The sequence below is a fragment of the Malaclemys terrapin genome, chromosome 4 (genome assembly GCF_027887155.1).
Source record: "Malaclemys terrapin pileata isolate rMalTer1 chromosome 4, rMalTer1.hap1, whole genome shotgun sequence".
In the NCBI taxonomy this organism is placed as follows: Eukaryota; Metazoa; Chordata; order Testudines; family Emydidae; genus Malaclemys; species Malaclemys terrapin.
The window spans coordinates 131,148,499-131,173,480 of record NC_071508.1 but is presented as its reverse complement, the minus strand read 5'-3'; the positions used below and the strand labels follow the sequence as shown (position 1 = coordinate 131,173,480).

The window sequence follows — 24,982 nt, the reverse complement described above, 5'->3', positions numbered from 1 at the left end:
TATTTTGTCAATTTAGGAAACACCCTTGTGATTCTCTTTAGTTTACACAGAATATTCACTGAAAAGTTAGACTTGGTAAAGAACCCTACTTGACAGGGTATAAAATTTTATCTCCCATTCAGTAAAAAAAAAAAAAAAAGTTACCAAAGTAAGGTATTTAAGAGTTCTTATCTGCTCCCTAAGTAGTATAGGGAATCAGACCATCCTGCACACTTCCAACAGTTCCCTACTCTCAGTACAACATGGCTATGTTTAAATAGTACACTTCCAGACTAAACTTGTTTGTCCCACTAAATGGCACATACTGATTTAAGCACTTCCACCTGTCTAGGCAATCAAAAAATCCCCTGTTGAATTTGAACTAAATCTGCATAGTCTGTAATAGAACTGCAAGTGGGCACTGTAGAAACACATGCCTTAGTAAGATTAAGCTATGCTAGGGAAAACAGACATACTGTAGTACGAAATCCTTTTAAGGAGTTCATTTATTTTGGCTTCTTAAATTAAATCTTAATTTACTTTCTTACTCATGTTAATGTTATTACAGTATTTGAACAAAGGTGAAATAGGGGCATCTATTTTTTTAAAACATGTGTACCGTTTATAAAATGCCAGAGTTCTGACAGCAGTTTTATTTCAATTTATGTCCCTTGTTATCTTGGCCACTTCATTCTCCTTTCTTATCTAGTCCAGCAACCAGGAAAGTGCTAGAACAATGCTATCCCATAGGTGCCAAGATTTACATACACTGCTCTGATCTGGGACGGGAAAAGTATGCTCTTCTCAATAGAATGCAAAAAGGAGAGTAACCAATTACTGATTTTAAAAGTATAGATTACAGGAGACTATTTCTGCAGAAATATGGAAAAGCATAAGTTTGATCCCCTAGTGACTTCAAAACAAAGACTAAGTTCACATAACTTAGAAAGAAATATGAAACTGTCATATTTCAGCTGAGTGAGACAAGAGTCTTCGTTTTAGTGCAAGGGGGAAAAACAAAAAAACAGGCATATAAACTGAGTTAATTCTAAATAATTCCATTAAAATTAATGTTTTAGTTGCTGAATCTAACTTTTTTTTTTTTGTTTTTTAAACTTTTGAGTTGATCTGAATAACTTTTGTCTACCTTATATTTTGGGCCCGAACAAATTCACGGTCCATTTTGGTCAATTTCACGTCATAGGATTTTAAAAATTGTAAAGTTAATTATTTTAGCTATTTAAATCTGAAATATCATGGTGGTGTAACTGTAGGAATCCTGACCCAAAAAGGAGTTTTAGGATGGTTGCAAGGTTATTGTAAGGTGGGTTGCGGTACTGTTACCCTTACTTCTGCACTGCTTCTGGCGGCGGTGCTGCCTTCAGAGCTGGGCAGCTGGAGAGCAGTGGCTGCTGGCCGGGAGCCAACTCTGAAGGCAGAGTCACCACCAGCAGAAGCGCAGAAGGATGTCATAGCATGGTATTGCCATCCTTACTTCTGCCTGCAGAGCTGGGCCCTCAGTCAGCAGCTGCCACTCTCTGGCCACCCAGCTCTGAAGGCAGCAGCGCAGAAGTCAGGGTGGCATGGTATGGCATTGCCACCTTTATTTCTACGCTGCTGCTGGCGGGGCGCTACCGTCAGAGCTGGGCACCTGGCTGACAGCCACCGCTCTCCACCGCTCAGTTCTGAAGGCAACGCAGAAGTAAGGTGGGTGAGGAGGTTGTCTCACAGCGGGCGAGTGAGGAGGGTCTCATGGTGGGTGGGTGAACAGGCGAGCAGCAGGCGAGGAGGGGTCTGGTGGCGGACAGGGGGGTCTTGTGGCGGGAGGGGATGAGGAAGGACTGGGGGGGGGTCGTGGCGGGATGTGGTGAGCGGGTGGGGCGAGAGGCAGAGCAGGGTTGAGTGTGGGCAGGCCCTGGGCAGAAGAGGCAGGACAGGGAGCTAGCCTCCCCCAAGGGAAGCTTCACCTGCTGCCCATGTCTCCACACCAACTAAACCAAAAAATATATATAGCTTTTTATAGCCAGAGTCCAATGTGCAAAGAACAAGCATGTAATTCATAACATACGAAGATCCTCCATCAAAATTCTCATTATTTTAAGGGGAAAAAAGGCTATTTAAATTGTTTTCCCAAAACTCAATGCGACAAGACAGTAGGATTATGAAGACAAGGGGGGGGGGGGGAGAGAAATCCTAACATTTTAAAATAATCTTGTACACTGTTACTACCACCTTAAACTGTACACATGCCCGTGCACTCTTGATCAGAGGCTGCAAATTAGTGCTCACAGACCCACACCTGTGCAGAACACCTGAAGTGCCAAACAATGGGATATAAGCAGGCACGAGCCTGCCATCACTTAGATCCTTCTCAACCACGAAGCCAGAGACTCCACAACAGAGGGGAAGAAGGGCGGGAGGCAGAGCACCCAAAGCGACAAAAACATTTTGAAGAACTCAAGTTACTCTACACCATAAATTTACATCAGTATAACTACGTTGCTCAGGGATGTGAAAAAAATCCACACCCCTGAGCAACAGTTATACTGACCCAACGCCCAGCGTAGACAGTGTTTCTCCCATCGACATAGCTACCGCCTCTTGTGGAAGTGAATTAACTATGCCAATGGGAGAAACTCCCTTGTCAGTGTAGTAGCATCTTCACTGAAGTACTACAGCGGTGCAGCTGCGCCACTGCAGCGTTTTAAGAATAGATCTGCCCTAAGCATATGTCCCTATGGGTGCTCCACTGCAGGAGACTCCCAAGCATTCATTCAAAGAGGAGGTGGGTGCTGGGGTGGTAAATCAATAACTGTTCAGACACTGCATCACCAAAGGCAGTGTCATCTCTGAATCAGGTAAGAGGTAAATACATAAATAGCAGACCAAGTCACAGTCCTGCAAATTTCTGCTATGAAAAAGTCTTTTAGTAGAGCCATAGACATGGATAAAGCTCTAGCGGAGTGTGCTGTCACTCTGGGGAGTGGGAGGGCTGTACCCCTGTTATTTCAAAACAGGTCAACCTGAAACTCACTTAGACAAATGCTGCATAGGAATAGGTTGGCCCTTCAAATGATTCAAATAGCCTACAAGAGGCCCTGAAGGATTTAGTCCTGTCTAAATAGAAGGTAAGCGCCCATCTAACATATAGTGAATGAAAACTTGATTCCTCTCCAGAGGTTTTGGGTAGAATACAGGAAGGAGAATCTCTTGGCTTTTGTAGTAGTCCCATGAGACCTTAGGGAGAAAAATGGGGATGAAGGTGTAGTACGACTTTGTCCCTGGAAAAAGTGGTATATGGTGAGTCAGCCATGACTGCCCCTCAGCGTTCCCATTCTTGCTGAAGTAATGGAGACCAGGATCAAAGTTTTAGAGGAGAGAGACAAGAGAGCAGGTGGCCATTACTTTGAAGGGGGGCGTTCCTAAGAGCATTAAGAACCAGGTTGAGATCCAACTCGGGGGCTGAGTCCCAGACAGGCAGATACAGAACCCCTGGATGGGTAAGTTGAAAACTATGATAGCAACCAAATGTACCCTAAAATAGACCTCACTGACAGACCTCTCACTTTTAATTCCAGCAGACAGTCCAGTATCTCAGAAAGCAGAACTTCTAAGGCTTAGGAAGATGGAAGAGAGCACCAAGAGTGAAAGTGTTTCCACTTCCAGAGGTAAGTCTTGCAGGTACAGTACTGGCTTTCTACAAAATAACTGATTGAATTGCATTCAAATATGTCAATTCCATGGTTGAGAGCCATTCAAGAGTCATGCCATGAGGTTTAGAGAGGACAGGATGGGGTGGACAAAAGACCTAAAGGTCTGTGTCAATAGGTCCTCTGTGGTAGGAAGTCACAGGTGTGCCACCTCTGAGGTGGATGAGATTTGAGTACCATACCTGTTTTGACCAAGCTATGGTGCTATGAGACTAGCTCCCACTCTTTCCATGCATAGCTTGAGAAGAGTCTTGAGGAATAATGGTACTGGTGGGTATGCATAAAGCAAAACATGAGGTCATGGAGTTATCACCAGAGAATTTAAACTGTAACTGCCCCAGTAATGAAAAAGGCGACATTTGAATTGTCCAGGGTGGCAAAGAGATCTATTTGCGATAGACCCCAACTCTGGCAGATGCTGTGAAAGTCTTTGAGCTCCCATCCATGGTCTTGCCAGATGTGTCCGCTCAGGAAGCGTGCAATGGTATTCTGAAGGAAGATAGATCGCTGATATGTCTTTTCAATAGGAAGTACACCAGTTCTCCAGAGTCTTCGTGACTCTGCACTTAAGATGTAATACATTGCTGCCCTGTTGTCTAGCAATACTCTGAGTGGCCCTGTATGTCATGAAAGAAGTACTGGCAAGCATATTGAACTTCTCTCAGCTCTAGAATGTTGATGTGATGCACTGATTCTTGCAGAGACCATTTGCCCTGAACTATATCTCCCTGCAAGTGAACGCCCCATCCTAACAGAGAAGCATCTGTTGTGAGGATCTTTGATGGTGTGGGATGCGAGAATGGGGTTTCCACACTGACCTTCTGTGGATTCTTCCACCACATAAGGGAATCCAACACGTTTTGATGCACTGTGACCCATTTGGAGGGGTTGTGTTTGTTTGGTATGTATACTACTCTTAACCATGTCTGGAGACATCGGAAGTGTAGTCTCATGTAGGGAGTCTCAAATGTGGAGGCCAACATGTGACCCAATTGCTGAAGACAAATCCACATGGTTGTTTGTGAGCTGAACTTCAGTGCTGAGATTAGACCAGATAGGGTGGAAAAATCTCTCTGGGTAAATAGGCTCTTGCTGTTATGGAGTAGAAAATGGCTCCTATGAAGTTTATCTTTTGTATTGAGTTAGTATAGATTTTATGTATCAGAGGGGTAGCTGTGTTAGTCTATAAGGTGCCACAGGACTCTTTGTTGCTTTTTACAGATCCAGACTAATAGACATATTGGAGCATAAGCTTTCGTGGGTGAATACCCACTTCGTCGGACCAAGTACTACTAAATCATCTTTTTGTGCAGGCACAGATTCCCAGTGATTGTAGCATAGGCCTGGAATCCTTGAGAGTAGTCTGTATGCTCACTAAAGAGCTTGGCTCATTCACAGGAGAGATCCTTGACCATGGACTATATTTCTCTCAGATGATCTGTGCCCCCGTCGAGGATTGCACGCAATTTTTTAGGGTAAACTTCCGGGAAGGCATGCCCCATCCCCCAGCTAAGTAGCCGATGGGACTAACAAAACTCTAACAACTGCTAACTCAACTACTAATTATGTACACTAACTTTACAAGAACTCTAATTCATATGAACAAAGCCTAAACAATGCTAGTAAGAGCAGCGAACATTCCGTGCACCATCACTGGCGGAAGAAGGAACTAACTTCCGGCGGAAGTAGGAACTAACCAGAAGCTGCCAGAGTCGCTCCCCTATGCATACTGCTCAGGGAAAAACTTCTGGCACCGGTGCATGTGGCGAGCACACACACCTAATGTGGAATCGACATGAGCAAGCACTCGAAGAACTGCGCAGTTGAAGCGCTGTAAAAAACACCCCAATGAGAGACGTACAGCTTTCTGTACCGGGGGTACAGAGCCACGGTGCCAGTGTAGACACCCTGGCCCATTATAGCGCTACGACTGATCTCTGGGAGGTGTCCCACAATGCCTATTCTCACCAATCTGGTCATCAATTTTAATTCGTTTGCCCTGCCCTCAGGTGACCAACTGTGAGCCCCACCCTTAATTTCCTTGGGAATCTTGAAAGTCCCCATCCTGTTTGCTTGGGGATGCATGCAGTGGTCTCAGCGCATCTTTCCAAGTGACGGCTCGCCTGCTCCACAAACCAGGCGATCCCCCACTTGGAGCAATGCCAAGCTGCTGGACCTCATCAGCATTTGGGAAGAGGAGGCTGTCCAGTCCCAACTGCGCTCCAGCCGTAGGAATTATGATACCTACGTACAGATTTCATGACACAACAGAAAGGGGCCATGACCAGGACACACTGTAATGCAGGGTCAAAGTGAAGGAGCTACAGAAGACCTACCACAGGTGCAGGAGGCAAACCACCGCTCCGGTGCTGCACCCACGAGCTGCCAGTTCTACAAAAAGCTGGACGCGCTATTCGGTGGTGACCCCACCTCCACTGCGAAGGCCACTGTGGATATTTCGGTGGCACACGTGCCAGTCAAGAGTAGACCGAGCCAGGAGGAGGAAATCTGGGATGAGGATGCGAAGGGGGAGGGAGACCCAGAGGACAACTTGAGATCAGAGATGCATGCAGACAGGAGCTCTTCTCTACCCCGGAGGAGACTAGACAGTCACAGCTGTCGGAGCTTGGCAAAGAACAAACAGGAGGTGGCCCCTGGTAAGTAGCTTTGATTTTGGGAATCGCTGAAGCGAGTTGTTGGGGGCAGGAGGGTTGCAGAAAGTAGGCTGATGTCTGTATGATGCGCGTACCACCACATGCCTAGTTTGAGCAGCGGAATAGGCTGTTAATTGATTCCCTTACTTCATGGGAATCTGTCTCAGAGACCTCCATGAAACTCTCATGGAGATACTGGACAATCTGCTGCCGCAGGTTCTTTGGAAGAGCTGCTTTGTTTCTTGGCCCATTAAAGGTAACTTTCCCGCGCCACTCTGCCGTCACGGGGTGGTGGGATCATTGCTGTACACAGGCAAGCCACATAAGGGCCAGGGTGGAAGCCGCAGTCTTGGAGAAAACCATCTCTTGATTCCCTGCTCACCCTCAGCAGCAAGATATCTTTCATAATGAATACAGCCTGTGGAAAATGTGGGGAGGAATGATTATAAGCCCTCCCCCCACCAGCACTGGCTCTCCCCAAGAGCCACGTGCCCAGTGTACAGTATGGTCCTGGAACACTGATTTCTCCTGCCCCTGTGGTTACTCACCATTTTGGGGGTCTTCTGGCTCATGTGTGTTGCCTGGGGTCAGCCAGTTAGTGACAGATATGTGAATAGTGAATGTGTTTTAAATCACTGAATCAGTGGTCTGTATGTTGCAAACAATACTGCTTTTGTAAAATTTTGCATTTTGGCTTCACAGATATGACCTTGGGAGCCCTGCCTCCCTCTTTGGCATCACTGGCTGACCGGCTGCTCAGAATTAGAAAGCAGCCACGAAGAACTAAAGAGGACTTTCTGCATAATGTCATGATCCACTCCATGACACAAAAACAAGAACTGAAGGAGTGGCGGGACAGCGAGAAGAGAGACCAAAAGGAAAATGCGGCGCGCCAGAACGAAACCACGAAGCAGCTCTTAAACATTATGGAGTGCCAAGCGGACATGCTCCAGGCGCTACTAGCACTGCAAACCGAGCAGCTCCACACCCGCCCTCCCCTGCAGCTGTTGTCACAAAACTCTTTCCCATGCGCCCTCCAGACACTGCCAATAGACTCCTATCAACCTCCTGGCTCTAGTCTGTACCCGCTGCATTCCAGTCCTTCCCCATCACAGTCCAATCCTGTGGACTCCCAGTACCCACTGCACTGTACTCCAAAGGAGAAGGCTGGATAGAATACCTGGACATACACAAATCTTTAACTGCCCCAGAACCCCACCTCGTCTTGGGACCCTCTCTTCCTCTATCCCCCTCAGTGTTGATGTGGTTTTTTGTTTGTCTCTCTCCTCCAGCTGTTTTTTAATACAAGAATTATTTTAGTTTGAAAGCAATCTTTATTCTATTAATTGAAAGCAACAGAGTCCTGCAAAGCAACAGGCAATTTTCTTAAACCTTCATAGTGAATTGTCTGCACCAATCACGGTCACCATCTAGCATTACAAGCACTGCAACAAATATTAGAATCAGAGAGTTATAGACTTTAAGGTCAGAAAAGACCATTATGATCATCTAGTCTGACCTCCTGCACAACACAGGCCACAGAATCTCACCCACCCACTCCTGTAATAAACCCCTAACCTATGTCTGAGCTACTGAAGTCCTCAAATCATGGTTTAAAGATCTCAAGGTGCAGAGAATCCTCCAGCAAGTGACCCCTGCCCCACTCTGCAAAGGAAGGCAAAAAAAACCCAGGGCCTCTGCCAATCTGCCCCGGAGGAAAATGCCTTCCTCTGACCCCAAATATGGTTATCAGCTAAACCCTGAGCACGTAGGCAAGACTCACCAGCCAGACACCCAGGAAAGAATTCTGTAGTAACTCAGATCCCACCCCATCTAACATCCCATCACAGGCCATTGGGCATATTTACCGCTAATAGTCAAAGATCAATTAATTGCCAAAATTAGGCTATCCCATCATACCATCCCCTCCATAAACCTATCAAGCTTAGTGGCTTTCAGCTTCAAATTGCTGCCTGAAGGCATCCCTGATCCTTATGGCCCCGCGCTGCGCCCCTCTAATAGCCCTGGTCTCTGGCTGTTCAAATTCAGCCTCCAGGCAATGAGCCTCAGCGGTCCAGCCCTGAGTGAAGCATTCACCCTTCCCTTCACAAATATTATGGAGCATACAGCACACAGCTATAAGCATAGGAATATTATCATCAACCAGGTCCAGCCTCCCATATAGGCAGTGCCAGCGGGCCTTTAAACGGCCAAAAGCACAGTCAACAGTCATTCTGCACTTGCTCAGCCTGTTGTTGAACCACTCCTTGCTGCTGTCAAGGTGCCCCAGGCAGGGTCTCCCAGGATCACAATGGGCATTTCAACTTCCCCTACAGTGATCTTCTGGTCTGGGAAGAAAGTCCCTGCTTGCAGCTTCCTGAACAGACCAGTGTTCCGAAAGATGTGTGCATCATACAACTTTCCAGACCAGCCTGCGTTAATGTTCATGAAACGCTCGCGGTGATCCACAAGCACCTGGAAAACCATAGAGAAATACCCTTTCCAATTAATATACTCGGTAGCTAGGTGGTCTGGTGCCAGAATTGGAATATGTTTGCCATCTATCGCACTTCCACAGTTAGGGAAGCCCATTTGTGCAAAGCCATCCACAATGTCACACATGTTGCCCAGAGTCACAGACTTTCAGAGCAGGATGCAATTAATGGCTCTGCACACTTCCGTCAAGACGAGTCCAATGGTCAACTTTCCCACTCTGAACTGGTTAACGACCAATCGGTAGCAGCCTGGAGTAGCCAGCTTCCACAGTGCAATCACCACGCACTTCTCCAACGGCAGGTCAGCTCTTATTCTCGTGTCCTTGTGCTGCAGGGCTGGGGCGAGCTCATCACACAGGCCCATGAACGTGGCTTTCCTCATCCAAAAGTTCTACAGCCACTGCTCGTCATCCCAGACATGCATGATGATGTGATCCCACCACTCAGTGCTTGTTTCCTGAGCCCAAAAGCGGCATTCCATTGTGGTCAGCACCTCCATGAATGCCACAAGCTATCTTGTGTCATAGCTACTATGCATGGTGAGATCAACGTCCAACTCCTCTTGCCTTTGTAGTTTAAGGAATAACTCCACGGCCACTCATGAGGTGTTAGTGAGAGCAGGCAACATATTGGTCAACAGTGTGGCTCCATTCCTGCAGACCAAAGAGAAAGAGCACGCAGTACACAAACCATTGAAAGATGGCGCCAAATGCAGATGGAAGCACAGGGATTGCTGGGATGCGAAGCAAGGCATCACAGGGCATTGGGACAGGACCCAGGAAACCCCCTCAATCCCCTCCACCTTCCCACAACTCTTAGCGGCAGAAGAGGAAGAGATGCTCTGTGAGATAGCTGCCCAGAGTGCACTGCTCCGAATACTGCTGCACATGCGAACATGCTATTGCGCAGGCAGCTGACAGTGTGAACACACAACAGCGTTTTCCCTTCAGCGCTCTCTGAGCGGTGCTGTACCTGCTGGTGCTGTAACTCTGCAGCGTAGACATACCCTGATACAGCTTAGAGAAAAAAACAAAGGTGAATAGCTTGGTTGATATGATATTCAGAGGACCCCTTTGGTGAGTGGTGCACAAACTTTTCCAAGTACATCCCCTCTTACCATTAACGGAATCTGTCCATTTCCCCCCTCCCCCTGTTTACTGAACAGTGAAGGCTTCCTCAGCAGTGCAGTTGGGCTGAAGGCAAACCTGGGGCAAAACTGGGGATGATGGGGTGCTAGGGCTAGAGGCAGAGCTGGGCCTGGGGTCTGAACGGGGCCGGGGGCAGAACAGAGCAGGAATCATGGCACTCCCTCCCCGTCCCCATGGGGGCTGGTCCAGGCATGGAGGCAGAGCAGGATTGGGGGCTGAATGGGGCTGGGGGAGGAGCAAGCCTAGGGCCAGAGCAGGGTGCTCCCTCCCCACCACCAATGGGGGCTGCCCAGGCTCCACCGTGTACAACCCTGAACATTCATCCACAGCCCCCAGGGGCGGAGGGGGCATGCCCCACAGTTTGGGGACCACTGCCTTAGGGAAGCATTTTGGAGGAGGTCTTAAATATACCTTCTCCTTGGAAAACGAAGTAAAGGGAGAGCCATTATTTCTTCAACTCTTTGAGCAGAAGTGATAGCCCACAAGAAGGCCATCTTCATAGACAGATGTAGCAGCAAGCATGTAGCTAATGGTTCAATGGGTCATTTCATAAGATGGTAAAGAACCAGGTTGAGATCCCAAAGCAGTGTAGAGGCTCTAAATTAGCGAGAAAAGATTCAGAAGTCCTTTCAGGAACCTCACTGTGGTCGAATGAGCAAATACTGAGAAACCTTTCCTGGCACATGGAAAGCTGCTACTGCCGCTAAATGAACTCTGATGGAACTCTTAGAAAGGCTTGAATTTTTCAATTCCAACAGGTAATCCAAGATTAAGGAAAGGGACAACGGAATAGGAGAAAGATGACACCAGTTACACCAAAGGTTATATCCTCTCCATATCTGAAGGTAAATATGTCTAGTAGATTCTTTTCCGCTATTTAACAGTATATTTTGTACTTCTGATTAATACACAATCTCTAGACCTAAGAACCATTGAGGAACCAAGCTTGTAGTTGCAGGATATTCAGGTTGGGGGGGGGGGGGGGGGAAGTGTCTGACACATATTCAGAGACAACCGTCAAGGTTTGATCAGGAGTTGCCACAGAAGTGGCAGAGGACAAGAAGGGAGTTTGATAAGGTAAGGAAATCAAACCTGTCTTGGCCAACTGTTTGGTCCTGTCTGATCTTGACAAGTACCTTTAAGAGCAATGGAATTTGTAGGATATGCATAAAAAAAGACTTTGTCCATGTAACGAGGAAAGCATCTCCTAGAGATTGAGGACCATGCTGCCCTCTGGAATAAAATTTCCTGCATTTTCTGTTGGCTGACGTGGCTAAAAGGTTGACCTCTGGAAATTTCCAAGCTAGAAATATTTGTTGATGACTCAAGAGTCCAACGTCCCTTCATAATTTATGGAGAAATGTCTCCTCAGGTTGTCCACTATGGTGTTTTTGTATACCTGAGAGGTTAGAAGCCGAGACAACTATCCAATTGGCTATGCACCAATTACAAAGCGTTAATCACTTTGGTGCGGCACAAGGCAGAATGCGCTCTGCCCTGACAACTGATATAATACATGCACGCTATGTTGTCTGTCATGATCGTGATGGATTTATTTTTGAGTAAGGGAAGAAAGTGCGGGCAAGCATTTCCATCTGCCCTTCATTCCAACAGATAGATATGCAATTGCTGTTCCTGCTGTGGCCATTTGCCTTAGACTGTGAGAGGACCCAAACATGCTCTCCCCCACAAGAGAAGTGTCCAGTGTTAATATGACTGTAAGAGGATACTGTTTAAAACAGGATTCCTGCACAAACTTTGGATGCATCCATCAGGTGAGTGACTGTCGGATTTGACTGGATACAGATACCTGCTTGTTGACACTAGTTGTTGGGTACGTAAACAGTCCTGACCCACCCCTGGAGACACTGAAGAGGCAACCTTATTTTTTGTGTGATAAAAATGCAAGCTGCCATGTGTCCCAGCAGTGGCAGATGTGTCATTGCTGGAACCTGAAGGCCTAGTTGCACTCTCTGTATAGAATTCTTTAGAGTGAAGAAACTATGGAAAGGGAGATAAGCTCTGCCCATTACAGAATGCAGAAGCGCTCCAATAAAGACAATTTGTTTCATAGGGGTCAAAAACAATTTCGAGATTTATCTGTAGGCCCAGACTTCAGAATAGTGAAGTAGCTGTTCGAACAGCCAACCATACCTCCTATTACGATTGACTCTTGAGGAGCCTGTCATCAAGGTAGGGAAAGGCAGTTACTCCTAGACAACGGAAGTAGGCAGCTAAGACCACCATGATTTCTGAGAACACCTTTGGGGCGGATGACAGGTTGAAATGTAGGACTCGGTACTGGTAATGATTGTGATTGAAAGTGAAACGAAGAAATCTTCTGTGAGAAGAATTAATCACTGTGTGGAAATAGGCATCTTTGAGGGTCGCAAACAAGTCCCCTAATTCCAGGGAAGGAATTACAGCTGCAACGGGCATTATTCTGAATGTGAGATGTCTGAAATGCTTGTTCAATTTTCTGAGATCTAGTACCAGGCTTCAACCCCATTTTTGATGAGGGATAATCAGCAAATATTTAACTAGAATGCTTTTCCACTATGCTGAAGTGGGACTGGCTCTATGACCCTGAGACCTAGGAGTGATGAGATCCCATTTCAGCAATTGCTCGTGAGAGGAGTCCCTGAAGAGGGAAAGGAAAGGGATTGAAAGGACAGGAAGAAAGCAAATTGAAGAGTATAATCCAAAGTAACAGCCCCCAGTAGCCATTTGTCTGATGTTATAGCCTCCCATACTTGATGAAAGAGTGAGACATTGTCCAAATTGAGCAAGTTTCTGGTCCTTATAATAAGGAATGGCTTCTTGAGTATGCTGCCTGCCCCTCTCATTGACTGTGTCCACAACCAGAGATTTGGTGCTGGATGAGAAAATAAAGACTCAGAATCCCTAGCCAGGACATAGCTTTTTTGTTGTTGTTATGTTTGTTTGTAAATCCACCTTCTTGCATGTGTGCGAGGCCATTGCTGGAGTTTGCCAGATGGACTTGGCTGACTTCAGGAAGGCATCATTAATTGGCAGGAACACGCATGTTAAGGTTGAGGTGTGCAATATGTTCAAGAGCTTGTCATGGGGATCCTGGACTTCTTTCAGGGAAATTTGCAAGGTGTCAGCAACCTGGCTCCTCAGCACCTGGAACTACCTAAAGCTGTCAGCGAACAATGGCAGCAGTTGCATGATTGCCTCAGTTGGTGATGATGACAAGATGTTTGTGAGGGGGTAACCTCCTTGTCCCCCTTGCCTCTTGTTTCTCAGAGGTCTCCTCCAGCTCAAAATAGGGAAAAGAGATGGACAATACTGGGGAATTAGATCTATGTTCTCTGTTGGACTGAGTTGAGGTCCCTCAAAATTGCTGGTGGTACTTTGTCCCCAGTAAGGCCAATGAGGGAGATCATAAGGCATGGCAGGAGGAATCCAACGCTGGTCACCCCAAGTGTTGGAAGGCAGGGATCTGGTGTCCTGTCTCTGTTACATCTGCAGTGGGGAACATCATCATCTCCTGGAATAAATTGGAGATTCTTGAACAAAAGTTCAGAGTCTGAGTCAGAATGATCTTCCACATATTGTACTGGAGGTGACAACCCCTCCTCCTGGATAGATGAAGATGGAGAAGAAGTATGTCTCCCAAAAACATGAGCAATCAGTGATCCAGACAGCCTCAGTACGGAGAGGTAGAGCCCTGAAAATCTGCATGAGAGGGGGATGAGACTTTGCCAGTGGGTTTCATAGGTATCTGCTGACAGCAGGGAAATGGTGAGACTGAGGAACCTTGGGTTCGATTCCAGGCTTTGGAAGGGAACGTGTTCCAGTGGGCACAGACTCTTTTGCCCATTTTCTCCCACAGCTTGACCCTTTCTGCCCTGTCCCAGACCGGCTAGAGTAGTCAGAAAGATGTTAAAATAATAACAAAAAGAGGGAGGATATGACTACTCATTTAGCACAGAATCAAGATGTTGAGAAGAAAATTAATCAAGCAACCAAAGGGCAGAGTACAAATTCTTGAGTTGCCTATACACCAATGCTAAGAACTTGATAGCAAACAAGAGGAACTGAAATTGCTCATCTATAGGCATAAATTCAATCTAATCAGTATTACTGAAAACCTGATGGGATGATTCACACAACTGGAATGTTAAAATCCACGGTTATAAGATATTTAGGAAGGATCGAGTGGGCAAAAAGGGAGGGTGACTGGCACTTCATGTCAAAAATGGCATAAACTGTTCCTGAGTCACTGAAACTCAGAAGAAAGTGATCCTGAATGCTAACGGATCAATATTCTAACAGATAAAGCACAAGATGGGATATTAGTTGGTATCTGCTACAGACAACCAAATCACACTAGAGAATAGGATGACTGGTTCCTTATGCACCCATCTGTAATATGTCTGAAAAAAAGCTCTGATCATATGGGACTTCACTTTGAGTGACATATGCTGGAGGTCTCATACTGCCAGTACTAAAACATCTTTGGAATTTCTAGATATCATAGATGACAATTTCCTAACTCAAAAAGTGTTGAATCCAACATGGGGGATTACATGTTAGACCCCATCTTAACAGATAAAGAGAAACTGATCACACAACTAGAAATTAATGGTAACTTAAGTACAGGTGACCACAACCTGATCACATTTATAATGCATAAACAGAGGTTAATACCTTTAGGGTACATTGCATTAAAAATGCAATTGTGTATGTGTTATTGTGGCATTGTATGTATCTTCTCTAGTAGGGAGGGAGGATGCTAATATACTTCCTTTGAAGCCATCCCACTGAAGAGCTATTAGTCCTGGGGGAATTGTGCATCATTACATGTGCACAGAATTCATGGCCCCCGCAGATTTATTTGCTTACCTGCAGAAAAATGAAAGGGAAGCCGCAAGAGTAGTCATGCGCCCACTCTGGCAGTACAGACAGGTCAGTGTGGGCACCCAGAGCATTCGGTAGAGATGTAAATCACCACTTTGGGGAGGAGGGAAGGGCTGGGAAGTCACGTTGGGGGGGGGAGGGGAAGAAAGAGAGCGAGAGAGAGACAGAGACACTCTGTCCCTCTCGCTCACTATTGCAGTATGCTCGGCGTGGAGGGGCAGAGGTTTGGGGTATTTCTGAAGAGGTCGGCATGGGGCAGGCTCGGCTTCCTTAGGCAGAGGAGAATGTAGCGGCCTGCCTGCTTAGTGAATTGTTCCCATTGTTCTTAGTGAATTCCCCCAGGAGTATAAAACAGGTGTAAAATTTTAAGGCTTCTTTACATTGCCAGAGTGGTGTAAAGGAGCCTTATTGTAAAGGACAGTATGGCTTTATAAATGCTTATGGTGCTTTAGTGATTAGAATTGGTCTAAATTTTTGGACTGAAAAAATGTCCTATCAAAATGTACTCCACGAAGTGTTTTCTATTGACCCTTTTGGAGATGGTCAGTAGCCAGTATAAACTGTGAGTTTGAGTCCCCAGCCCTCAATTGTTCTTCAGTTGCCTATGATGAAACACTTAGCATATGGCTGCAATATTTGTTGACTAATAATTAGAAGTAAAGGGTCGATACTAGCTACATTATTATTAGACTGAAGAGGTTTGGTGATTTCTTCCAAAGCTCCTCACTCCCATTCTCCATCCATTGTATTGTAGTTTAAATAAATTACCAAAATAATTGAAACTAGCTGGATTATATCTCATTATTGAGAAAAAAATTGCGGAATTTTAAAATATTGAGTGCAGAATTTTTAATATTTTGGTGCAGAATTTTAATTTTTTTGGCAAAGAATTCCCCCAGGAGTAAGATATGCATATACTAGTTCAAACTGGATTCTCCAGGACCAACAGACAAGGAAAGGGCTTTTGGATAAACAGCCTGGTTTTCAAACAGCTCAGGGCCTTCTCCCTGATCCAACAAACGGATAGGCAGGGACATGCAACTAGGGACATGCAACCTAGATGGAGCTACTATAAGGTGGATGCACAGAATCACTGTGCACTGTTCCTGGAGAGTAGATATCAGTGGTTCACAGTCATGCTGGAAAGGCAGAACGAGTGGGGTCCCCCAGCAATCAATTCTGGGTCTGGTTCTGTTCAATATCTTCAACAATGATTTAGAGCAGGGGTTCTCAACCTTTTTCTTTTTGAGGTCCCCCAACATCCTATAAAAACTCCACGGCTGACCTGTGCCACAATAACTGGTTTTCTGTGTATAAAAAACAGGGCTGGCATTAGGGGGTAGTAAGTAGGGCAATTGCCTAGGGCTCCATGCCACAGGGTCCCCCATGAAGCTACATTGCTCAGGCTTTGGCTTCAGCCCCGGGTGGTGGGGCTCAGGGCCCTAGGCTTCAGCCCCATGCAGTGAGGCTTCGGCTTTCTACCCTGGGACCCAGGAAATGTAATGCTGGCCCTGCTTGGCAGCCCCCCGAAACCTGCTTGCTGCCTCCCAGGGAGCCCCAGACCCCTGGTTGAGAATCACTGATTTAGATAATGACAGAGAGTACACTTATAAAGTTTGCTGATGATACCAACCTGGGAGGGGGTTGCCAGTGCTTTGAAGGATAGGATTAAAATTCAAAATGATCTGGACAAACTGGAGAAATGGTCTAATGAAATTCAGTAAGGACAAATGCAAAATACACTTTTAGGAAGGAACAATCAGTTTCACGCATGCAAAATGGAAAATTGCTGCCTAGGAAGATATATTGCAAAAAGGGATCTGGAAATCCTAGTGGATCACAAGCTAAATATGAATGAACAGTGGAACACTGTTGCAAAAAAAGCAAACATCATTGTTAGTGATGGTAATATAGTATTTAGGTCTGTTTATTAGCCTGAGGTAGAATCTGGGGTTTTGTTTGCCTGTTTGACTTTTGATACTCTTATATCCTTACTAACATGTGTGAACAAAGACACCGTGTGTTGCATCTGCCCACAGCCACAAGGGGTTTATAGCACAATGAGAAAAGATAAGGAAGAGAGTTCAAGTGTTGCTGGGTATGGTGGTCCCAAGCCAAGGTCAAGCAACCAGTTGGGAGGGGCGAGGAGCATGGGGGTGGAGGGCAGGTATAAGAAACACTAAAAGCCAAAGAAACAGTGATCCTGGCTGAAACACCACCTCACTCCCTACCCTCCAATGGGGTTTAAAAAAAAATAAGGCGTTATCAAAGCCCCCCGACTCACGACCCTCCAAAATGGACCATGACCATAAACTGTTTGGGGGGCAGCTAGAGGCGTGCACTAAAGCTATAATTAAGCCCTGCTAAGAAAGAGGAGAGGGGACAAGGAAATCTCTGCTGGTGTACAGAGCTGTGGGATTATGCTTGCTTGGTAACCTCAATAAACATCGCATTGCCTGCACTTTGGACTCTGGCCTTCTGCTTTCTGTCTCCATGACAAGAACCAACGAAGGGCGAGAGGAACCCCTAACAATCATTCTGGGATGTATTAGCAGGAGTGTTGTAAGCAAGATACGAGAAGTAATTCTTCCACTCTACTCCGTGCTGATTATGCCTCAACTAGAGTATAGTATCCAGTCCTGAGTGCCACATTTCAAGAAAAACCATGGACAAATTGGAGAAAGTCCAGAGAAGAGCAACAAAAATTATTAAAGGTCTAGAAAACATGACCTATGAGGGAAGATTGAAAAAAATGGGGTTTGTTTAGTCTGGAGAAGAGAAGACAGAGGAGACATGATAAATTTTCAAGTACATAAAAAGTTGTTACAAGGAGGAGGGAGAAAAATTGTTCTCCTTAACCTCTGAGGATAGGATAAGCAGCAATGGGCTTAAACTGCAGCAAGGGAGGTTTAGGTTGGACATTAGGAAAAACTTCCTGTCAGGGTGGTTAAGCACTGGAATAAATTGCCTAGGGAGGTTGTGGAATCTTGATCTCTGGAGATTTTTAAGAGCAGGTTAGAAAAATACCTGTCAGGGTAGTCTAGATCAGCGGTTCTCAAACTGTGGGTCAGGACCTCATTTTAATGGGATCATCAGGGCTGGTATTAGGACTTGCTGGGGCTCGGGGCTGAAGCCAAAGTCCGAGCCCTGTCGCCCAGGGCTGAAACTCTCAAGCTTTTCCACTCCCTATGGAGGCAGAGATTGGGCTTTGTCCCGCCTTGCGCTAGGGGATGGGGCTCAGGCTTCAGTCTCTCTTCCCGGGGTCATGTAGTAATATTTGTTGTCAAAAGGGGGGTCGTGGTGCAAGCAAGTTTGAGAAACCTTGGTCTAGATAATACTTTGTCCTGCCATGAGTGCAGGGAACTGGACTAGATGACCTCTCAAGGTTTTTTCCACGCCTACGATTCTACGTGTATATTACATATATCACACAAATCGTCAAGTGCAGTGGGATGAAAGATACTGTGAAAATGTTAAGGGAAGAGGGTTTTTTTTTTTTAAGTTATAACATCTTACTGAAGTTACGTTTTTATAAAAATAAGACTGAATACACTTTCAAACAAAAATGCACAGTTCTGAGTGAACTTCAGTGCTGAAACAGTATTTTATATCAGAGGGGTAGTCGTGTTTGTTGCTTTTTACAGATCCAGACTAAGAGTCCCGTGGCACCTTAAAGATTAACAGATGTATTGGAGCATAAGTTTTTGTGGGTGAATGCCCACTTCGTCAGACGCATTTTATATTTAATCATCATCCAAGAGGTTCAGTGTTTTCTTCTAATAGCAAACTTATTGCTATGTATATTTAATTTACCTAATGAGTTTAAATGGTTAGATTGTCAAAATCAAAAGGATCAGGTATATATTTTTAAAAATATAACATTTACCATGCTGACATTACCACAGTAAAAAGTATTCCTTCTGTTTGAATACTTATACTGGAAAATCAAGACTGGATTTCATTAGTAAAAAAAAATTCTGCATATTCTGTGTTTCATAATAGAAAACTTTTCCAGAAGTCATAACATTATTAACGGACCATTCTGCAATTGAGTCTTACTTCTCAACAGATCAAGAGTGTGTTCGAGACTTCATATAATCCTTACAGAATAATCCACTCTGGTTTTCAACAATGCACATCAATGGTTAATCCAAGAATTTGTTTGAGGGACTGGTAATAGGATAGAATTTTCCACCTCCATGACACTTACCAAGGTCAAAACATCACTGCCAGTTTTTAATGGACTGTTTCTCACATCAACATTGACAGTCCGGTTTACAGTTTAAGCACTGAAGCCAAAGTCTGAATGGGCATGGACACTTGTACTCAGTTGACTACCTTGTACTCCCTATGTGTTCTCTCATCTAATTCTTTGATTGTAAGATGTTTGAGCAGGTAACATCTTTTTATGTGTTTGTACAGTGCCTTTCACAATGGGTTACTATCACAATACACAAATAATTCTTGTCCATAGAAGTGGTCATGCCAGAACAGGATTCATTACACTAGCAGGGTTGTATGGAGAAGCCTGCACTAACACTGCCCTTCTTTGGATAAAGAAAGGTTGTTGATCTCCAGGGCTGTGAACGCAAGTACTAAATTCACCACCTCACAAAGAATGGAAAGTAATGCAAAAAATAAGTTGTCATTGTGTAAACTATGGTGGAATGGTCAGGATAGCTGAACACACACAGAGATGTGAATGTTAATGTTATTTATAGTCTGTGGCACTAAAGCATTTTTTATTTACAGGTTTTATAAAATAAATGGAAAGCATCTATTAAAGAAGCAGTTAGCACCCCTTGAAAGAAACAAAGAAGTGTTCTATTTGGAGACTGTTCCGCTAACGCAGCGCACATGAGTTGCTGCAAAATATTTTTCTTCCTTGGTTTATCACTAATTTCATCTGCTTGGAATCAGGACAGTAGAGCCTAACCCTCCCTACTCTTGCAAAAAGTGCCACATAACGAGCAAAAAAGTTAACACTGGCTTAAAAATGAACAGAATTTCCTCATTTTCAAAGAACACTAATAAAATTTAAGCGGGGAAATTAAGAATTTAGGAAAAAGTCTCTCTCAGCCACTTTCACACTGCCTACAACACTGTTAAAACACACCACTCTAAGGCTTTCACTTCCATCTTTAACAGATACCAAAAAGTAATATATACCCCACCTCTAAACTTGCACTCTAGCACAAAATGTTACAGCAACCTCAGTCACTTTTATATCAACAGATCAGCTCACCTTACATCATATATGCCACACATTTGGAAGTTGTTCTGCCTTAAGATTGCGGATGTCGCTGTTTACGTTTTGTGCTATAATACAAGTTTGCACAAAATGGACTACTAGCAGAAACAAGTAGTAGTAAGATATCAAAGAAAAGTTAGAAATTTTCTCCCTTCACCAAAGCCGATCAGTGTGGTTTCAAAACGTCACAAAACTTAAGACTTCACTCTAAACAAAAAGGGAGAAATTCACTTACACTCAGAGGGCTAATACAAGGCCCTCTATACCACTTTAGCCCTCCAGAAGGATTCAGGCAGATTAGACACATAAAAGGGGCTCCACATCCAATAAATTCCAGAGGTTAGTTTAGCGCTGGTCCTGAATAGGGTTGTGTGGAGGGGGTTGAGTGTATTTAGGATGAGGAGGGCTGCTGAATCTGAGAATTCTGTGGCCCAAAAGCTGCTGTAAAAGGAGGAGTGGGGTTGATGGAGGAAGGGCAGCTGCATGGCCTAACTGTGGGTTTTGGTGTGTGAAATCTAAGCCTCTCAACACTGCTTAGTCTTCCACACAAAACCCAATTACAATGGTTTTACGTGGAAAGAAGTGAATTTCACCCTAAAGTAGCATCTGGTCAAGCTCCACTCAAGTGACAATTACACATATACCAACCTTGATTTTTGGGGCACGGGGAGGGCGCACATTAGGAAATCTTCATTTCAGTTGTGATAGAAGACAACATATATTTATATTAAAAAAAGCCAACTTTTGGAAATTAGAGTGTGTGTCTATTATTAAGTTACCCCTAAGAACTCCAAAACTTTAACAAAGATCATAGAAGGAAAAAAACAGATACCTTTTAAAGCTGGCAGTTTTTGTAGTTCTCTGTTATTGCTAACATTAAACCTTGAAGAACTCTGCCGTTTTTCCTTCTTCAGTACAGTCTGTGGAGCAGGTACTTTGATTTTAGATAATTGTGCTGGGGGAGGAGCGCTGTTTGTTTTTTTGTTTGACACCTGTTTAAAAAAAAAACACATTTAAATGTAGTTGAGCTTGTTAAACAGAACATTCTAAAACCAGAGTTAGGTTACAGACATGTTTGATTTTGCTAAAAACAGAACAAAATTCTAATCAACTTATTCTATCTTACCTCTGACTGCATAGCCACTTACTTCCCTGCTCGTTCTTTCCAGTCAGTCAGTCTTGACTTCGTCACAGTTCTCCACAGACATGGAATATCATTCTGTCACTTGTGTTACCTAACCTATTTGGAACTGTCTACTCCCCTCCCCCCACCCCATTTACAGACATTTCCATAGTGTATGTCTGTCACATTGCTTTTTTCCCCCCACCTTTGCCTGTCTTGTCTTTTTAGGGTATGTCTACACTGCAATGAAAGACCTGTAGTACTGCCATGGCTAGCCTGGGTCAGTTGATTTGGGCTCCCGGGCCTCAGGCTGCAGGGCTATAAAATTGCAGGGGGTGGGTCTCAGAGTCCAGCCAGAGCCTGAATGTCAACATAGCTATTTTTAGCCCTGCAGCCCGAGTCAGTGCTTTTGCCACCTTGAAGCTACTGCCACCAGTTGCACTACCTGTATACAGAAATCAAAGGATTTATCTGAACACTGCAAGTACCCCTCAGCATGCACAGGCAGGACTTAACTTCCTCCCAGTTTCCCACTTTCTCTCTCCATCTTCCCACCGCCCAACCAAGCCAACATAAAACAAGACAGTTTAGCATTAAGATAAAGATAGACAGCACCTACACCAACAAGTAGTGCCATCTACACTAATCATCATAATATGATACCAGGATATAATTTCTTTAAGAGTAAGGTAATTTTATGAGTATAACAAGAATTGATCTAGCTAGAGACATTACTGCAAACTTTTCAATGCTTTTTGAATTATCTGTACCGGAAAAAAAATTTTACACTGAAGTATACATGTCTGCAAATACAATTGACATGTCCTTTTGCTATTTCTTGTACTGTCAAGGGCAAAATTGCTGAAAAAACACTGATTCCTGACTTTGACAAATAGTCAGACTAATACGGACTACAGCAGGAATTAAAATGAGGTACATATGGTAGCCAGCAAAGTATGGTTTCATCTCAGCATGAAGTTACAGATGCAAGAAACCAGGTTCAGTTGCATTTTCACTGGACTACTGTTGTCCTAAATTTTAAGCAACTTTTTGTTCACCTCTTCACACTCTACAAAGCATAGCCTGCCCATCAATTCATTACTTTAGTGTTTTAGGTGTGTGGTGAGCAAGTCATGTAATCATTCACAGTCAGCAGCAACGAGAAAGCTGAACTGAACCCCGAGTGAATCCCTTCCTCTCTGGGCAACAACTCAGGGGTAACAACAATGCTTTCCCCTACATAAAACTACAGCACCCCCATGCATACATCATATGCCCCTTCTCTTTGGCAACATGATCATCCAACCATCGTGGTGCTCTCATCTGCACTGTAGTCTCTCTATGACACTCCACAGGGCAGGTGTCTTTCATGATTGTGATTCAATGGGAACCCCCAGCAAGACAGGAGCACTGTCCCCTTCAAGTAGCAACTTCGACATGCTTGGAGTATCAGACTGGAGACGGTACCAATAAGGAGAGAATTGACAGTTGGCTCTAGAGGAGGCACACCAGAAGACTCCTCTGGAGCAGTGTTGCTTGGAGAGGAGTGTCTTCTCAGTTGTTGATGTAATGACAGCAAACTTGTCCATTGGCAGTCTGGATTTTATATGAGACGGGACCGGAGGATGATTGTTGAAGGAACCCACCTTGGTCTAGCACCATAACTTCTACTGGATACACTTTCTTGTGGTGTGAAGGAAAGCAGAGTAGATAATCACAAGGAGGAATCCAGAACCTGATCCTGGTGTGTTGCAATTCCTTAGACAGGTTGGGATTATGGTTGAGGCATATTTTAAGACATCATCCCATGAGTAGCTTGGCTAACTCCTGTAATCAGGAATGGGGTGAGATTTGAAGCAATGAGAAACCTTGCAAGACTTGTCAGCTAGTCACCTTTGATGATCTTTGTTACGGCATCTTTGGTTTTCTGTAGCACCCATCTGGCCTGACCATTTGCTTGGTGCAATGGTGTCAGCTTTAATGAGATTGCTTTTGGAAAAGTCCTTGACCTCATCAGAGGTAAAAGCATTTCTCTTATTGGACACAATAGTATCTGGTAACACAAGTTAGAAATAGTTGACAAAACGCAGTGATCGTTGTACTACACATTTGTGATGAGATTAAGATCGCTTTGAGCCATTTCAAGGAAGAGTCAACTACGATCAGAAAGGTCTTTCCCTAAAAAGGACCCCGCAAAGTCAATATGGATTCTTGACCATGGTTTCTCGGTCACTTTCCAGGAAAAAAGTGAGGCTTTTGGTGGGTTATTTCGAGTAGGTTGGTATGTGCTACACTCAGGCCTTGTTACACTACAAAATAAGTTGACTTAAGTTAGGTGGACATACAGCCACCGCAGTAATTACTACAATGGTTCATGTCCAAAGAACGCCCTTTCTATCCATGGTTTGCGTCCTCCTCAGAAATGCTTCCACCAACTTAACTCTGTGGGGCATTCTGCAGCAAACAGCTGGAGCCCTGCTTCACCCTGGGGTCCCGCATGGGGCTGATGGCTATGGGCCCCAGCTGTCAGCCCCAGAGCAGGGGGACTCCACACGGGGCTGATAGCCAACAGGTCATGTAAGTAATGCAATGTCAACACAGACTCTGCACCACCCTAACTACAGTGACCTAAGCACTTCTCCTCTCGCAGAGTTAAAGTTATTAGGTCAGTGTAGTGGACAACCTACATCGGCGGGAGCAATGTTGTAGTGTACATACTTAAATATGTAAGTCAATGTAAGCTGCCTTACGTCAACCTAACTCTGTAGTTTAGACCAAGTCTCATTTACAATTATTTCTAGGTCAGCATCAATACCTGGCCACCAGACATAACTTCTGGCTAATGCTTTCATGTGCACAATTCCTTGATGTGCTGCATGTAAGATATCTAAGGTGACTCAGCGACCTCTTTCTGAAATAAAAACACAATGTCCCCGTAAGAGCCAACCTTTATGGGCATAAAGCCCATGTTGACAGTTTAAAAATGGTTTGAACTCTATGGGCAGTTTCCCAGCTGGCCACCTAGCCTCTCTATTCCCAATTGAGTCAGCCATAAGGAGTGGGTCAGGGAGGGATTCCAAAACTTCAGCTGGAGGTGGAATGGCACAATCCAGAATCTGTAGCAGCATTCGTCTCAGTACGTGAGTGTTAGTGATTGACTTTTAGTGTAGACAAGCATGTAGTCGGAAGCACTGAATATGACCCTCCACCGTTGCTTTCACAATGACATGACTGGAGGTGTTGACTTGTTATTGGAGACAATTCCTAGAGGTGGCTTGTGTTCAGTACGACTCTCAACCGCACAACTATAGATGTAATTGTGGAATTCCTTGACTGCAGCAATGATAGCAAGCACTTCTTGACAAGTTTGTGCATATTTTCTCTTGGCGGACCAGAAGGTTCTGAAATAGTAGGCGATAAGTGCCTCAGTTCCATCTGGCAAGGGATGGCCAATAACAGCTCCGATGTTATAAGGCGATGCATCACAGATAACAATCAACAGCCTTTATTAGTAATAGTGGACGAGAACAGAGTCGGACGTCAATAACTTCTTGATGTTCTTAAAGACTTCTGCATGCGGACAAGTCCATTTCTATGGAACTTCCTTGTCAAGAATGTAATGATGATGTTCAGCAACCGTTGCCTTTTTTGGAAGAAAACTGGTAGAAATTGAGCAACCCCACAAATGCTTGAAGTTCCTTCTGGAATTTGGATTGGGGCATCATGGATTGCCCA

The 24,982-nt window shown here is 44.6% G+C and overlaps 1 protein-coding gene across 2 annotated transcripts in view; it reads right to left on the bottom strand.

Moving 5' to 3' along the window:
* Window positions 1–24,982, bottom strand: part of PPP2R5C (protein phosphatase 2 regulatory subunit B'gamma) — a 176,799-nt gene that overhangs the window by 126,137 nt on the left and 25,680 nt on the right. For both annotated transcript variants that reach the window (XM_054027226.1, XM_054027227.1), the window contains exon 3: window positions 20,957–21,116. In XM_054027226.1, coding sequence (XP_053883201.1) covers window positions 20,957–21,116 — 160 coding nt within the window. The remainder of the gene's footprint in view (window positions 1–20,956; window positions 21,117–24,982) is intronic.